At 45.9% G+C, this 17,223-nt stretch overlaps 1 protein-coding gene across 2 annotated transcripts in view; it reads right to left on the bottom strand.

Annotated features, from left to right (window-relative positions):
- LDHD (lactate dehydrogenase D) overlaps window positions 1-17,223 on the bottom strand; it is a 735,651-nt gene that overhangs the window by 33,754 nt on the left and 684,674 nt on the right. For both annotated transcript variants that reach the window (XR_015302444.1, XM_086945224.1), the window contains exon 10: window positions 10,205-10,316. Coding sequence is in view for 1 of the 2 variants with exons in the window: in XM_086945224.1 (XP_086801350.1) it covers window positions 10,205-10,316 (112 nt within the window). In the remaining variant the exon portion in view is untranslated. The remainder of the gene's footprint in view (window positions 1-10,204; window positions 10,317-17,223) is intronic.

The raw sequence follows: 17,223 nt of genomic DNA, 5'->3' as shown, positions 1-17,223 counted from the left end.
CCTTGTCCCCTGCCTGAGGGTTGTTGCGATCCGCGGCCGGGAGAGCGGCCCCTGCCTCGCCCGGCCCCATGGAAAACCCGCTGGTTAAAGACCTTTTTTATACTGGACTGGGCCTTGTCCAGGGAAGAAAAAGTTGCAATAAACTTTCCCAATTCCTTTATAAATGGGTTACCGAAAAGGCCTCCCTGTGCCACGGCCCCTGCCTCCGAGGAAGCCAGATCTCCCAATTTTGAGTCCAGCTTAATTAAAAGAGATCTACTACGCACTGTGGACAAAGCGCAATTCACGTTGCCCATAAAAATATTAGCCCGTGGGCCCAATTAGAGAGCACCTCTGGGGAAATGGGAGTCCCTGAAACTTTCGCCTCCTCGGCCATGTCGAGAATTTAAGTCATGGGCCCAATGGCATCCAGCAACTTATCCAGACAGGATCGCCATGATCTATCAATGCCTTTCCTGGGATCCTTCGTGAACTTTGCCATAAATGTTACCATCTTCGGATCTAGCTCTGGGGTACAGGCAATCTTATTCTCCAACGAAGGCCTGGGGCACTCAGCCCACAGACAACCTCGAGCTTCTTTCTCCAAGGGTTTCCGTAACCTATTAGCCACAAATCTGGCTACCTTCTCACCCGGAACCCAAGCCGCCGAACAAGGGTGCATGATCTCGTCAGGGTTGAGCATGTCAGCATCCTCCTGTGCAGTAGCGTCGGAGGTTGACTGAGTCACCGCCGGGAGCCAAGGCTGTGAAGACCCCGCCTCGTCATCAGTATCACCCTGTGTGCCATCATCATCAGTTGCAGGGGAAGGGGGGTCCAGGGGTTCATGCAGGGCGTCCGCCGGTGGGGGAGAGGGAACAGAGGATGCCCCTGAAGCAATAAAAGCCGACTTAAGGCGCCCAAAAGCCTCCAAATCCACCCCCTCAGGGTGCTGTTTTTTAGATGGCGGAGGGCTCTCCCCAGACTGCTGGCCAGACTCCCCCAGAGGGTCCGCCTGCGCCGCCGCAAGCTTAGCGCATTCCTGGACTATTTTCTATGACAGGCGCTGCTCCATTGGACCAACCACCTCATTGACCACCCTTTAAATGGAGGTGTCTACCGCCTCGAAGAACTCATCGTCGCATGGCAAATAACCCTGTGACTCCTCATCATAATATTCAGAGTGGCCTGCCATAGTCAACCACAATGCCCAAACGGCTATACACCAAACTGGAACCTGTAACTAACCACTCACAGCAAAAAAACACACTAGGAGTGTAGCACAAAAAGGTCAGTAGGGGGTCTAAAACCCTTCCAATATGAGACAGGCTGGTTTGCTGCGTAATTTGTGGGTAAACCAGAGGATTACAATGGGGGCAGTACTCACCCCGAACGCGCACAACCCTCAGCAGAAACTGACAGGGCCTTCTGCCTCCTGGTGCACGTTCCGAGAGATGCGTGAGGTTTGGCAGGTTCGGCAGCGCGCGAACAGAAAACAGCAGGATTAGTGCTTATACAACGCTCCACCAAGCGCGTTCTGAAAGCGTGCGGAAACGCTTATTTACGAACCCCCGCCGGGGCCTTCAAGTTAGAAAACAGCAGGGAATAATGCCTGATCGGGCGTCATGGTGAGGCAGCCAGGGACAGGCTCTGGCTCGTTGCTCGCGCAGCGCAACTCCTGAATGAGGAGCGACACCGCAAGAGCAACGAGAGTCCCGAGTCCCTCTAGCAGTCTGATTTGAGCACCGCAACAGCAGGAGGGTGGCCGCGTGAGGAGCGGAATGAACGCTCCCGCTCACGGGAACCTGAAACGCAAAGCGCTAGCCTAGAGTATGAAGTATTACACGCTCAGGCTATATTTATGCCCCAAAAGATATGAAAGTCTACAAAAGGCAGTAAAATGAAACAAGAAAGTAGTAGAGCACTTAACTGGCCGACCAAGCAGCGAAGAAAGAGGACGTGGAAGGACAAGCAGGGGACTTAGTACCTCGAGTGCTGGACATGGTGGAAGGACTATGGACTGACCGGCCTCCCTGGGTGTAGGGAGTTGTAGTTTTCTGTGTTTATGGAAGAAATGTGTTTTATATTTCTGGCTGCGGTATTTGAAATGTTAAATAAAGCGGAGAAAGGATAAAAGCATAATCTGAAGCCTCCGGTCCTGACATAGAATTATGTGGTGTTGAGTGGTATTATGTGGAGTGTAAATATGTTGCATGGTGTGGAATCGTGTGGCACTGAATTGTGTGTTGTGGCATTGTGTGGTGTTGTGTTGAATTATGTGGAGTTGAATGCTTGTTGTCTATCCACAGCAGTGCTGATGAAGCAGCCTTCATGGGAGGTAAAACAATGTTTCTTTTTTCTGTCCTCTTACAGCCATGAAACTGGTTAAAACAGTGGTAATTGGCATGCAGCAGTTGGAGTCTTGAGATGACTCTTGCTTCAGGCGGTTGGATTTCAGACCGCTTTGAAGTTTCAATCTGGGCTTTGCTGGGGGGGCGGGCATGGTGATTCAAGGTAGCTTGAGGTCACTCCTTTGGGGGTGGCTTGAATGAGGTAGGCGTTCTCTCAGTATGCTCTATTGGGAAGGTTAAATGTGCTTGCCCTTCTTTGTTTATACAGAGCTTAAGAAGCCGTGGCCAACCTCCCACGAGTCCAGCATGCCTTTGTTCTGCTGACTTTGGTGACCTGCTGACAGCCAAGGAGATGTATGTGTGCACTCAACTCGTGCACAATATGCTTCAGTGCTCCCGTCCCAAAATCACTTTACAACACAAATAAATACTTGCGAAAGAAAGCAGCGCTACTTTTCCAATGCCACAAAATTACATCTCTGTACTAGACTGTGTGGAGAATTGGAATGAAAAGCGTTCATGTTTCAGGAGTTTCTCTATAGTGGCCGAGGACGGCAGACACACAGAGTAAAGACAACCAGCATCTTATTATTATAAAAATAGAAATAAAAACTTTTCAGTCTAAGCGTTTCTCGACATGGGGAAACAATAAACAAACAAGCAAAGGCAGAAGATGAACATTGTAATACAAGATAGTTTAAAACGCTAACGCCGGGGTCTCCAACCGGTCGATCGCGAGCTACCGGTAGCTCGCGGAGACCCCGGGAGTAGCTCGTCTAGCTCTAGCCCTTCGCCCGGATTGGGCATAATGTGTGGATGGGGCGGGATAACAGGATGACGTTATGACGCGATGACGCTCCTCTCCTGGAGCTTCCGGCTCTACTGAAAACGCGCTGGCATCGCACTGTCTGCCATTGTGCGACGGGTGCCAGCGAGGAGCAGTAGGAGACCGCCAGAAGCAGCCAGGAGAGGAGACGTGCCTTTGACTGCAGGTAAGCTTCCCCCCCTGATTGTGCCGTTTTTCGTTCCTTTTGTATTAGAACCTCGTGCAGTTGGCGGGGGGAGCTTTTCTAGAAAACGGAATCAAAAATGGGCAGTGAAAGTAAGCCGCTGCTCTGTTACGTTGTGCAGCTCTTTGCAGCCAGTGTCTGTTTTCGACAGCGCAGCCAGGTGTCCTGACTGCGTGACATGCAGACACGAGGTGGTGGTGGTGTCGGCGCCCAGTGCATGGGGAGAGGAAGGGAATTCAGGGACCGCAGCCAAGAGTCAGAGAGGAACGGTGCAAGGTCTGGCTGACATAATACCCACTCTGGTGGGAAACACAAGCACAAGGGGGAGCAGTGTAGGATGTGGGGCATCACAAGGAGCAGCGCAAGTTCTAGGAGACCAGGAGCAGTACAACTAACAGGGAATCATAGCACTTGTGCTGAGTGCGAGGAGTGCTTGAATGGGTGACTCGTAAGGATGGGGCACTGGAAGGCTCTCACTCCCTGGTATGGGAATAAAAAATGCAGAAATAAGGGTTCAAGGAGACGGGCAGAGAGAAAGGTGGGGGGTGAGAAGGTGTGAGGGAGAGGGTAAAGCATAGAGATGGCGATATAGAAAGGGAAAGTGAGAGAGGCTATGCGAGGCAAGAGTGACTAAATGGGAGAAAAAGAGAGGAGCTGAGAGAGAAATTGAGCCTGAAAGAGAGACTGGCAATATTCAGGGAGAGTGAGAAAAGACAAACTCTGAGAGGCAACAAACCAGAGACGCACAGGAAGAAAGAGAAAAACAGAAAGAAGGGGCAGCATAGAGAAAGGTAGAAAGAAAGGTTACAAGAGAGGAGTTAGAAGAGAAAAGAGTGAATGAGAAAGCAAAATGGAGAATACAAAGGATAGAGATGTGGCAAGAGCAAAGACTAGAGCAGCAGAGATTGTGCGAAAAAGAGACCGACATACAGAGAGGGGGAATGAGACAAACCGCAAGAAAGACAGCTACAGATAGGAAGAGAGAAAGATTGACTTAGAGAGAGGGAGAGAGTTAGAGGGAAAAGAAAGTGTGGTGTAATCATGGGACGGACAGGAGATGGAGAATTTTGTAGAACGGACCAAAATACATGTTTGTGCATGGTGAGAAAATGAAACTTTTCCACCTTTCGGGCAATCCTGCCATATTCATGGTGATGCTGACATATTGGTGGTAGACCTCCTCTCTGCTCCAAGCATGTTTAGTTACTGAACCCACTTTGCACTAGAGCTGCCATTCTCTGCATCACTGTGCCAACCACCTGAGCTCCCAAATCAGTGGAAGTGAGAGTCAGTGTCACTGTGCCAGTCCCCCGAGCCCAGCGTGTCCTAAAAGTGACAAACCCCAGTACAGCCCTACCAGTGCCTGACCCAGAATCACATTGCTAGTCTTCTGAAACGTCTGAGATTCAAGCTCAGCACTCTGAGACTGCATCCCCCGACTCTACAAGTCTCCAGTGATGGAATAGTGCATCCCCATATCAATTCACAGAGCTCTGCACTCCTAGAGGTGGAAGGCTCGATGTACCATTGATCATCTCCTGGGTCTCTCCAGTCCAGGAGGGTACAGTTTTCAGAGCCTGTACTTGTTCAGAGATGGCCTGTCTCCCGGTTGTTAATCCCCTTTACAAGCCAATATGAAAACCTGGTTCAGTGGGGAAGGTGTTGCATACATGATTATGTTCTTGGAGGTTAAAGGTCAGCAAGCAAGGTTATAGATTTTCCAGCATGTGTGCTGAACGATGTGAGGACAGGCTGCGCTACTGTAAACTTTTGACATGTGTTTACTTGCAATACCTCAAAAAAATCACTTATTTTAAAACTGCGATATATTCATTTATTAGTATTGGGTTCAGACAGCTGATGCCTCCAAGCTTGGAACCTGTCGTTTTGGCATGAAACCTAGTAAAGCACGAGTTGATTCGGGTTCAGTAGCTCACGGCGATTTTAACTGGCCAGAAGTAGCTCGGACTACACAAAAGGTTGGAGACCCCTGCGCTAACGGTTGTACCAAAAGAAGGTGTAATTCCGTAAACGAATAATAAGGAGCGACTGTAATCATCTGATGTAAATCAATGTGCCTAAGCGCTCCTTTCCCAACGTAAAAAATCCTTCGCATCTTAAACTATTCATTGCCAAATGAAGCCCAATACTATTGAGATACCACAAAATCACATTTAAAATGTGGTTATGCACTAGATAGTCCAAGGAGATAGACATTTTACTGAATCATCGTATTAAACGGCAAGGGAAGAACTCAAAGGAAGTGTGGCATAAACAAGCAATAGCATTTATTCCCAGACCCAACATCTATACACGAGTCAACGGGCAAGGTCCGATATATACAGACAGGAAACACATTTTATCTGTAAAAAATAAAAAAATAAAAAACAGAAAACTGGGAACCTTAATCACATGGCAACGCCCTTGCAAAAGATAGTTAATATGGCCGATTACAAGAAAGAAGCCTCAATTAGGAATAGGAAGGAAATCTAAGCATTAGCCTTTGGTAAAACAAAATATAACACGGAGAGGAGACTGGTGTCCAGGAACTGCCGCTATGTTGCCTCAGCAGTTCCTCCAAGCAAACCCTTTAAAAATTCTGGGACCAGGCAACACGCAGTGCACCGACCCTTCCACATTCGCACAGCCCCAGATAAAATTCCTCTGCATAGACAGACTTGCCTCAATCAGCACACAACGAACATGGATCTTCAAAAGCAATATTAAACCTCACTCCAAAAAAGCTCACCTGGTATTCCACACAGACATCTCCTATTTCACTTTTCACATTTAGCCTCACCGCTTTAAACGCCAGCTCCCTGAAATGGAATCCACTGCGAACGCACGTGCCCAGTAAAGCCGCATTATATGCCGCGCTAAATACGATGAAGGTCCCCGTTCCACTGTCAAGTAACTGATGCAGTAGAGTTGTAGTGTCAGCCACACACGATACACATACCCTTGAGTGTGTTCGCGGACGAACAGTGAAGCAATCTTAGTCCCTTCCAATAGTTGTGGGTCTAAGTGGTTCCACAGCACTTAGGGACATATTAGCAAGAACCTCGTTAAAATTATCGCTGTTTTAGCGGCAGGAAACTGTCCCTAAAACGGCAATAATGGGCTTGCTAATATGCGTTATAGAATTCCAATAGAAGCCCAGTTTAGATGTCCTGCACATCTAACCTGGGCTTCTATTGGAATTCTATAACGCATATTAGCAAGCCCATTATCGCCATTTTAGCGGCAGTTTCCTGCCGCTAAAATGGCGATAATTCTAATGAGGTTCTTGCTAATATGCCCCTCAGTCTTTAAATAGGCGCTGCCAAAGGTAGAATGTTTTCCACCGAAAACAACTTTGTTCTTCTCTGACACAGCACTGACGAGTGGCCAAGTGTGCCACAGCTCAGCTGATTCGTTAAATAAGTACTAGCATCAGGGAAAATGCAACAGGAGTTGCAAAAGCCTTGCACTGGTGACCGAGGCAAGCCAAAGTAGAAAATACAAAATAATAAAAACATTGGTAGAGTGTGAGTTGCACACTATACAAAATACCTTGAGTGTGAACAGTGAAACTGTCTAAGCCCTGGGTGTAAGTGGTTCCACTGCACTCACTCTTTAAGATTATGCAAAACACAAGCAGGCAAGAAAAAGACTAAGTAGTCCTCAAAAGAACACATAATACTGAAAACGCAAGGAGATAGTACTTGACCGGTGCTCTGTGGCAGGAAAGTGGACACACAAAGGAGGAAAAAGAGGCATGATTGCCTAGTAGCAAGCAAGGGTTTGTAAAGGACAGTGGCATAGGCAAATAAAAAGCAATGTCAAGCAAAAGGTGGAGTTTAACTGCACAAACCATATACAACAGGTCGCTAAGTGACACCGCAAGCACTGTCTAGGCTTGACCGAAACATTGAGGAAGATTCCTTAAAGCTTTAGGTCCCATCTAACAAATGAACCAGACCAAACTTCATGAGGTTAATTCAACGACTCCAGGTTTAGGGAAGGCTTGAAAGGTCCTATGTTCAAGAATTCATTTGGTAAATTATTGCCTGCGCTAGAGCACTCCTTATGCTACTGGCCGAATGACAAAGAAGATTGTTACAACCCCTTGTACCCTTCATATTTTTTGCACAGGAAGACTCAGGTCTCTTCCATTATAGAATCCCCCTAAACCTTACTATAGAAAAAGATGTTCTTTACAAACCATCATATCTGATTAGGGGCTCTTCAACTTATACTAAATCTAAGAGTCTCCTATAAAAATAAAAAATAAATAAAAACGGGTGTGTTTTTTACGTTTTCAATGACATAATGCCATATGGAGCAAATCACATGCACAAGTCAAAAAATAAAGCACAGTACAAGAAACAAATGATGGCGCAAACCTAAACAAAGTACATTGATGGCAATACTACAATTCAGAACTTCTTGGGCGTAACGTGGTAGGGTCATTGGTTTTGTTAGAATGATAAGAAAACACAATTGCACAGGCAAACCCTTCTTTTGCAAAAGGACCTTTAGAGGTCAGAACTGTTGAGGAATAAAAACTCCAAAGTTCAGCCAGGTCCTACGCCTCAATTCTTTGATGACTTGCAAGTAGCCAGAGAGTTCATTCCCCTTTGGATACAAATCTGAATAGTGTCTCACAAGTTGCTGCAGCTGTCAGGCTCAGGGCAACCCAGCAGTGTATATTGGTGGTCCTCCTGGCATTCCCTATCTGTTCAATGGTATCTTCAGCGTTGGCGATGGACGCCACAGCACAATGCTGGTAGAGTTGCTATTTACTATCTTTATTTCACACTCATTTCAGGACACATTCTTTTCTTCAGGGACTGCAGGGAGGATTTGCTGAAAGGATTTCACACCCATGACCTTCAAAGAAAGCTCTCTGAAGGGGCTGCAAGGCAACACGTTTTAGTATAATACAAAACCGACTCAATAAATTAATAAATGAATCTATTCAAATCATGAACATGTTATCTGCAAGGTAACTGCACTTGTGACTGCCTGTTTAGTAGTAAAGTTTTGCAATAATCTGGGTTTAGTAGGGTTCAGAGAGCTTTTGGCCCTGGTGCCACTGCACCTGCAGCACCATTCAAATCAAGTCTCTTTCAACTGCAAGATAACTGCAATTGTGACTTCCTGTTTAGTAGTCAATGATACCAATGTTATGTGTTTAGCAGAGTTCAGCCAACTTTTTGGTCAGACACTATGTCTGCAAGGTAACTACACTAGTGGCTGCCTGTTTAGTAGTAAAATATAGAATATCTCTTGTATATTAATTTTATTTTCAACATGCAATGTTTATTACAACATTTAGAATTTGATCATAATGACCAAATAAATTAAGCTGAACAAATCAAACCGATAATACCTACGAAGTGCAAAGAAAGGTACTGAGGCAAGAATAGGAAATGCCACAAAATATTCTAAGGCTAAAGCATCTGCTTTACACTACTAAGTAATAAAAAGCAAGCATTTCAGCATTCTGTTAGAAGCTGTCTGCCTTCTCCGTGGGAAGAGATCTTATCATGATAGCGAATGGGGCTTAATAGTGTGAACAGCTTTAGTAGAAATATCGTAAATGCGTGCAGGGGAAGAGATCTTATCTTGACTGTGAGTGGGGTGGGGCTTAAACATTGTGAACAGCTTTAGTAGAAGTATAGTAAATATGTGCAGCCAGGGGAAGTTAAGAAAAAATCAAGTTCCATACAAAAGCGAATGAACACAGTAATTAGGCTATGGGAACTGATAAGAGCCCCCGTTTAAGATATATTAAATACAAGAGATTTGACAAGCAGTGCGCAAGCGCTGTGCAGGCAAGACCTAAAAAGAGAGACATGCAGTATGGACAATTGGAGTGGAATAGAACATTTAATTCTGTTCAAATAATACTTGGAATAGGAAGCTTACACACTATGGGCCAGGTGTGCGAATCATTTTACTGGTCGCAAACAGCCTATTGAGGTGTTTGCAACCAGTGAAATGCATTTTTTCAAGTACAAAGGCAGAATGCAACTCAGTAACTTGTTACTGAATCCCATTTTGCTTTTGCGGTTCGGTATTAGGGAGTGGTGTGTTTTGGACGTCCCTCCCTAATACCAAATAGCACTGTTGTGTTGGAATGTTTTGCAACTGGAATACAGTTGCAAAACATTTATGATTTACCGACTCCGTAGATGAGGCAGTAACCCATTCACAAACGGGATGGGGTCCCCAAGGACCACTGCCTACTCTTAAAAAATGGAAAGAAAAATGTTCATTTTTATTTTTGTAATGCACCCGTTTACCTTTGGGAAAATGGGCTGCATTACAAAAAAATACTGCTTTATTTAAAAAGCAGTCACAGACATGGTCTTTGGCCACCCTCAGCATTCCAACATCCCTGTGATTATAGCCATTCCCAATGGGTCGCAAATTGCGACCTGCCTCATACATTTTGATGATGCAGATCCATTTGTGACCCATTGGGAATTGCAAACAGTGTCTGACACACTGTTGTACATAGCTGTTTGCGATTCCCTATTTGAGAATAGCAAAAATTTGCAATTAAGAAATCGCAAACTGACTTCTTAGTACATCTGGCCCTATGTGCCTTATTGAGAGTTTGGCGGATGGGGTACTCCGTAACAAACTTGGCAGAAGTCCGCCCACTGTATTACAATATTATTTTAGGCTATTGCATTTGTAATAAGATGTTTTGAAATAGCCCGGCCGCCAAACTCTAAACCTGGCTCTAATTCTCCACTCTGCTGCTGCAGGAGCAGTTTAGAACTGAGACCAACCCTGGCATTCTTACTGAAGCTCATTAACCAGTGGCCTGCTTTTACAGGCAAAACTCATTTCGCATTGTTGAGCTGTTCTTGCCTGGCTAGACGGTCTGTGAATAATTTCACCCTTTGAACTTCATCTGGGTCATCAGGGTTCAGCACCATGATACAGTGGAAATTTCCATCTCCAACATGGCCAGCTATAGGACCTATGGGGAGAAAGTTAAAAATAAAAATCAACAAGAAAATATAGACAAGCACTCCTTTACTTAGTAATATGTACATAAAACATCCTGAAGGCTCAATAAAAATGTAATCAACCATAATTACTGAAACCACAACAAAATAAACAACAACACAAGCTTTATCAATGATGGATGTAATAGTTATGTGCCTTGTAAAATTCCAACTCTCGTGTAAACACTATTTGCTAGGTTGTTGTAATTGTATATTAGAAAAACAGGCATCAGTCGGATTTTTCATCCAATAAGTTGTGGCAGGTCAAACATGGTTACATTTGCTGAATGAAAAAGGCACAGTAAATAACGGAACATGACGATTTTGGTGCAGTAGGCACATGCTATGCCTGATTTAAGAGACTAAACGAGTATTTCAGCTGATACATTTCAAAGCCCAGGGTATCATTAGTTATTAGATGTGGTAACTAATTAAGGAATTACAAAGAATTTGCAACTGAGGATCTAGTATTGGTTGTCTCATAATACAAAGTCATCTTAAAGAACCAAGGCTTCTCTAGGAACCACGCATTATGACCACTCTAAGAACTAGAAAAGTTCCAGTCACTGATGAAACACGCTAACAAACTAAGGTCCTGGTTCAATACCAGTCGGTCAGACCACCGCCCACTATTGCAGCAGTCAGGAGACCGGCCGACAAGCAGGCAGTGCTCCGACAGCCGCATTTTGATGTGACCACCATGCTGAAAGTCGGAAAGGTCTCTGTATAACAGTGGCTTCTGCTGCGACCAAGGAAAAGGGCCACAGCATAAGCCGCTGTGATATGGAGTAACTCCTGCACGTCCATGGACCATGTGTAATGCACCATGTCGTGCATGGCACATGGTGCATGGAGGTGAGTGGGGAAACTACATGTGCCCCCAGGGCTACTTTGAGGTGGCCCACAATGCACGGGGGCTCCAATATTCCTTTCTGACAGCCTTTACACGATGTTGTTCCTGCCATGAACAGGCTGTGGGAAAGAAATATCCAAATCCTGGTGGTGGTGCCTGGCTCGGCACAGCCATAATTCATGGCTGCGACTCTGACAGCTATCCTGTCGGTATCTAAGATCCTGACGGCGGCGGTCTGGACTTCGACCGCTGAGGTTCGACCGCCAGCATTGAAATGCGGCAGTCGGACCAAAGGGTTGTCAGCGGTCGAACCACCCCTTATCCTTAGTTCTGAGCAAGGTAAGCTATACTTGTCTCTAAACTGAACCAAGCTATTTCTAAGTACCAATGATTCTCAAATTACTGAGCTTTCTTTATATATGAGCACTGTTCTATCTAAAAGTACTGTGCCACCTCTAAGGACCGAAGCCACTTATGCAATAATTAAACTATAACACTAGCTTGTAAAATATTGTTACTTTCAAATAATTTTTGCCGGATCCATCATTTATAAAGAAGGGTTTTCCATCATTACTTCAGGTAAATTTCATAACAAATATACTTAATATTATATATGTGTGTGTGTATATATATATCTTATATATTTACATATATATATTTAAATGTAAGCATAAGCATATTTAATTTTTAACATATATTCACTGAAAAAAGTTACATTGACGTTATAGTTAGCTATTGAAATAATATCTTCAAGTCGTCAATCATCTTTATTCGGTTTATAAAACACTTAAACCATAAAAGAACATACAATAAAATATAATTACTTACATTATTAAAAAATATATGAAATCCATAAAATCTACATAGCTGCAGCCAAAAATTGTCAAAATGTATGTACTATAATTCAAAATGTATACATTCCAAATGAGTTAGGGACTTTCTTATAAGCACATCCTGTAGGACAAAAGTTACAACTGCATTACAGACAATTACATAGCCTAGATTAACCAAATGTCAGTACTGGTCCATATGTAGTACAAGTCATGTTTAAAAGTAGAGATGTTAAACACTTCTTTCTTGGAAGACTGCATTTATTTATTTATTTATTTTGATCGTTTGTTTTTAAGGCATGAACTTGACCCTTGTAAGTATCAGAGTGCTTTACAAATTTACAGAGAGCAACACATTGATAACAATAAAATCACATATGAAGAAGAAAAATACAGGATAAAGTTAGTACCCAGAGAAGGGAGGGTACGCTTGCAATGTTCAAGAGCAGAGGGGATAACTCAATAAAAACCAAAATATCATAGTGAATAAAACTGTAGGATCAGGCAGCGTCAAGAAACGGGAGGGTAGAGTCAGAACTGCTAAATCTAAATCACTGATGTCACCGGTGAGAGTAGTCATAAGTGTGATTGGGGGAAGAAGGGTATCCTAGTATCTAGGGAAGAAATGTGTTGATGAGGAGTACTTTGACTTCTTTCTAGAAGGAAATAGTTGAGGGATTCATTCTGACTTCAGGGGGCAAGGTGTTCCAAATTCTTGGGGCTATCCCAGAGAAATATCGGTTGTAAGTTTTCTTATAGAATCTCTGTGGTTTCAGAAGAAAGGTGTTGGAGCTTTAAACGTATTTTGATATTTCTGAATGAAGTTTTGTTTATTAATATGCTGACCCTTATAGTTTAGTTATTCAATTATTCTATTCAGTGAGTTAGAGCTGATGTTAGTGAGGTGCTCGAGAGGGAGCTCAGTGCGGTGTCTACCATTTAGTTTTTTGGTGTCCGCTGTGACTGTGAAGAAGACTGTGTGTGTTGATGCAATTTTGCCCAGATGCTCTTCGTTCACGTCTGTTTTCCTTTCAGGAGGACAGGAGGTTGTGTTTATTCCTTGCTTCCTTTGTCCGCTTGGTTGGGCTCACTCGAGTACGAGCTTGGTGAGGAAACATTTTTCCTATTCAATGGTTGTGGGGACTGTGAAATCTGCTTCCTTTTATGTAGGTATTTTAGAATTTAATGATATGCTATTCCTTGAACTCAGGTCACATTCAGACTGTTCGCCTTTTGTTTTTTCTTCCTTAAGAGATGGTGTGAAAAAGAAGTCACAGACAAAAGTGGCCTTAACGAATTCAGTTTGGCTGAATCTAGGATGATTATTTAGGAGATGGTCCCTTATATCTCTGTAAAGAAGAGTGAAGTGATTCATACAGTGGTTAATCCTGTTCACGGGTCGGACCCTTGCATTAATGCGCAGGAGGTGGTGCAGTCGACTATTAAAGTAGTTATTAGATCCATGAATACTATTATTGGCAATTCAATGAGCTTCTCGGATAGGGAAATAGCTCTTTTGATTCAATATCCTAGAGAGAGGACATAACACGAGTGATGCAATATGTGGGGTAATGAGCAGTGTATGGGGAGGGCACGAGTTCTAGTTACTTTAGTCAAAGTCTGGCAGAGATCCGAATTGGGAAGAAGTGTGCATCCAAAAGGAGGTTGTAACCTGGGCAAGACGTCACGCCCCGAAGAGGGGCCCCCATTAATCATGTGCGACCCCCCCCTCTTATCTCCACAGCCTACACAGCCCCCCGGTTGGTCGGGACAGGAGCGGTATAGTTGCGATGACGAGGAAGAAGAGGACTCGGGGCCCTTTAAGTGGACTGGAAGTTTGATGGAGGAGGAGGAGCCACGCGCTCTGATTGAAGGCGGCGCCGACAGTCCACAGGTGTGTTACTACACCGGAGGAGCGGACAGCGGGAAGGAGAACGGAGAGGCGGGGAGCAGCGAGGATGAGTGGAGCAGAGGAGCGAGTTGGATAAGCGAGGACAGCGTAGTGGAGGAGGAGAGACCGGAGAGGAGAAGACTGAGCACGGCACCATCGTCTCAAGAATCAGCGGGACCTGAGGCGACTTCTGGAAGTGAGGAGAGCCGATCGGCCAGACCAGTAAAGCCCGGAGGCCAACCCCACGAGCCGCCCAGCCGTACGCCAGGAGGGGTACGGCTAGCCGAGGTACGTGAGCGATTCCTGGAGTGGTGGAGGAAGAAAGGCAGACGCCTAACTTGAGTAAATAGTTTCCGTGAATAGCCTGGGTCCCCGCACCAGCAAACACCATTATTTCCCTGTCATGTTTCCATTAATAGGTGCACCGGGTGTTTCACTCACATCCCTCACACTCCCCATCCCCCTCTGCACTACGAGGCTTATACGCCCGAGTACTTACTTGTCCTCTCTTCTGTTTGCTTCCTCGGTGTTCGACGAGGGCGGACATAACGGAGCCTCCGGCGCCCAGCAGGAGGGGGAGCCCCGTCCGGAGAAGGGAGAAGGGAGGAGGGAGTACTCCGGAAGACCCGGCAGGAGAGAAGCAGATCACCCCGTAGAGGCTCGTCGAGAAGAACCTGTACAGATACTCTGTTGGCAAAAATAAAACAAACTACAACAAAAACTCGCCTCCTACCAATCCCTAGCCCCGCGGTAACAGTGGTGGAGAATGCAGGCATAACCTCCGTCTGTCCAACAAAGATGGATGAAGTTGTACAGGCCCTAGTACAAGGACAGGAAAGACTTGAAAGGATAGCCGAGCAGCAGCTGCGTGCTGCAGAGGCCGACAGGGAGATCATCAAAGCGGCTGTGGTAGCCCGTGCCTTGGATCCCCCTATATCAACCAGCTCCGTGGTGGTAGGCGGAACACCCCATAACATAGGAGGGGTATCCCTGCAGAAATACCAGCCCGGTGAAGATCCGGACGCCTTTCTTCCTAATTTTGAGAGGGCAGCTCGAGCATGTGGCTGGCCAGGAGCGAAGTGGCCGTTCTTCCTGGCCCCATTGTTGGTGGGAGAGGCTCAGGCGGCATACCAGGTGGCGAACCCCCGCGGGGACACCTCCTATACCGACATTAAAAAGATTATATTGGACCATCTAGGACTGGACAAAGAGGCGTACAGGCTTCGGTTCAGGAGAGAGAGAGGCGTACCAGGGGAGACGCCTAAAACCTTGTTTGTCCGCCTAAAGATGGCAGCGGATAAATGGCTCAAACCCAACGAGAGCACGAAAGAAGAGATAATGGACCGTATTTATCTTGAGCAATTTCTAGAGGCACTACCCTAGACACTAGACAGAAAAACCCCTTCAAGAACGAGAAGAGACCCGTGAAGGCCCAGGAGCCAGTGAAACCCCGAAGTTGGAGCCCGGAGCCCCTGCCACACAGTGGGCCGCAATGTTTCGAGTGCGGAACCTGGGGACACATTGCCCGTCATTGCCCCCGTCGGAAACATGAAGAAGAGCCCATGGAGGTCAGATACTTACCCCGGACCGTGTTATACTCGGCCGAGATGGGGCACGCATATCGAGTGAGTATGGATATAAATGGTAACCCAGTAAAAGCCCTTCTTGATTCCGGATGTCGCCAGTCAGTAGTCCAAGCCCACCACGTGCGTCCCCACCAGGTTCTGCCCAGAGAAAAAGTGTATATCAGGTGTGTCCACGGGGACGTGAAACCCTATCCCCTGGCCATACTCCCGTTGGTTCCCCAGACGGGCATCCCCTACCGAGTCAAAGTGGGTGTGTTGTCCTCACTACCGGAGGACCTAATAATAGGAACAGATAACCCGGCTTTTTTGGAGATGTTTAAGCAGAGCATAAAGCCCGAGAAAAAGGCAAGACTCTCCTCAGGGATACAGAAGTCCTTGCCAGCCCTGGTCTCTCCAGAACCATTGGTATTGGACCGGAGTTATCAGTTCGCACAGGCCAATGATGCGACCTTGTTTAACGCCTGGGAGAGTGCGCACCAAAACCAAGATCTTGTTCCCATCAAGTATCCTCGTCTGTTCATTAAAAATGACTTGCTATACAGACAGGGGAAAGAAAACGACCCCGAGCAGTTACTGGTACCAGTGTCCTTTCGTGAGCAAGTGCTGTTCTATTCCCACTCGCACTTAGTAGCAGGCCATATAGGAGCCGAAAAAACGACGCAAAACCTGCTGAAATGCTTCTACTGGCCTGGGATCTATAAGGATGCAATGGTATATTGTCAGGTATGTGACATTTGTCAAAAACGGAACATGACCAGACCACCTGCAGTTCCATTGCAACCTCTTCCGATTATAGGAGTCCCATTTGATCGAGTAGGGATGGACCTCATAGGGCCTCTACCCAAGACCAGAAAAGGATACCAATATGTGCTAGTCGTAGTCGACTACTCCAACAGATTTCCCCAAGCCTTCCCACTAACGTCGGCGACAACAAAGAACATAGCAGACAAAATGCTGGAGCTATTCTCCCGAGTGGGTTTCCCAAAGGAAATATTAACAGACCAAGGGACCCCCTTTGTGTCACGCCTCATGAAAGAAGTATGTACCCTCTTACACATACACCAAATCCGCACAGCCGTATACCACCCCCAAACCGATGGTCTAGTGGAGCGGTACAATCGCACCCTGAAGACCACCCTGCGAAAGATGTTGGAGGTAAACAGTGCGGAGTGGGACCAGGTTCTCCCCCTCGCATTATACGTCATCAGAGGACAAAAACAAAGTAGCATGGGATTCTCCTCATTTGAGCTGCTCTACGGTCGCCAGCCTCGGTCCCTATTGGACATGACCAAAGAGGCATGGGAGAGGGAGACCCCGGAAGAGATAGCCAATACCCTGGAGTATGCCAGAAACCTTCGGTCCAAATTGGGCAAATTAAGAGACTTGGCGTTTGCTAACCTGGAAAAGAGCCAGGGGAAACAGAAGACGATGTACGATAAAGGAAAAAAATGGCGAAGACTCTCCATAGGCGACTGGGCTCTGGTCCTTCTGCCCTCCTCGACACAGAAGTTCAAAGCGGAGTGGGGCGGACCCTACAAAGTCGTTGAAACGGTTGGAAACACCAGTTACCGACTACAGATCCGTCCCCGGACAATTCAGGTATACCACATAAACATGTTAAAAAAATGGCTGGGTACCCCTCCCAGATCCATCTGGCAGAACAAAAAAACCCCGACCCATCGACTACCCTCGACAAACTCGTGATCAACGAAGATTTGA

Source organism: Lissotriton vulgaris, chromosome 12 (genome assembly GCF_964263255.1).
Source record: "Lissotriton vulgaris chromosome 12, aLisVul1.2, whole genome shotgun sequence".
NCBI classification, from domain to species: domain Eukaryota; kingdom Metazoa; phylum Chordata; class Amphibia; order Caudata; family Salamandridae; genus Lissotriton; species Lissotriton vulgaris.
This window is presented reverse-complemented; position numbering and strand designations above follow the sequence as displayed.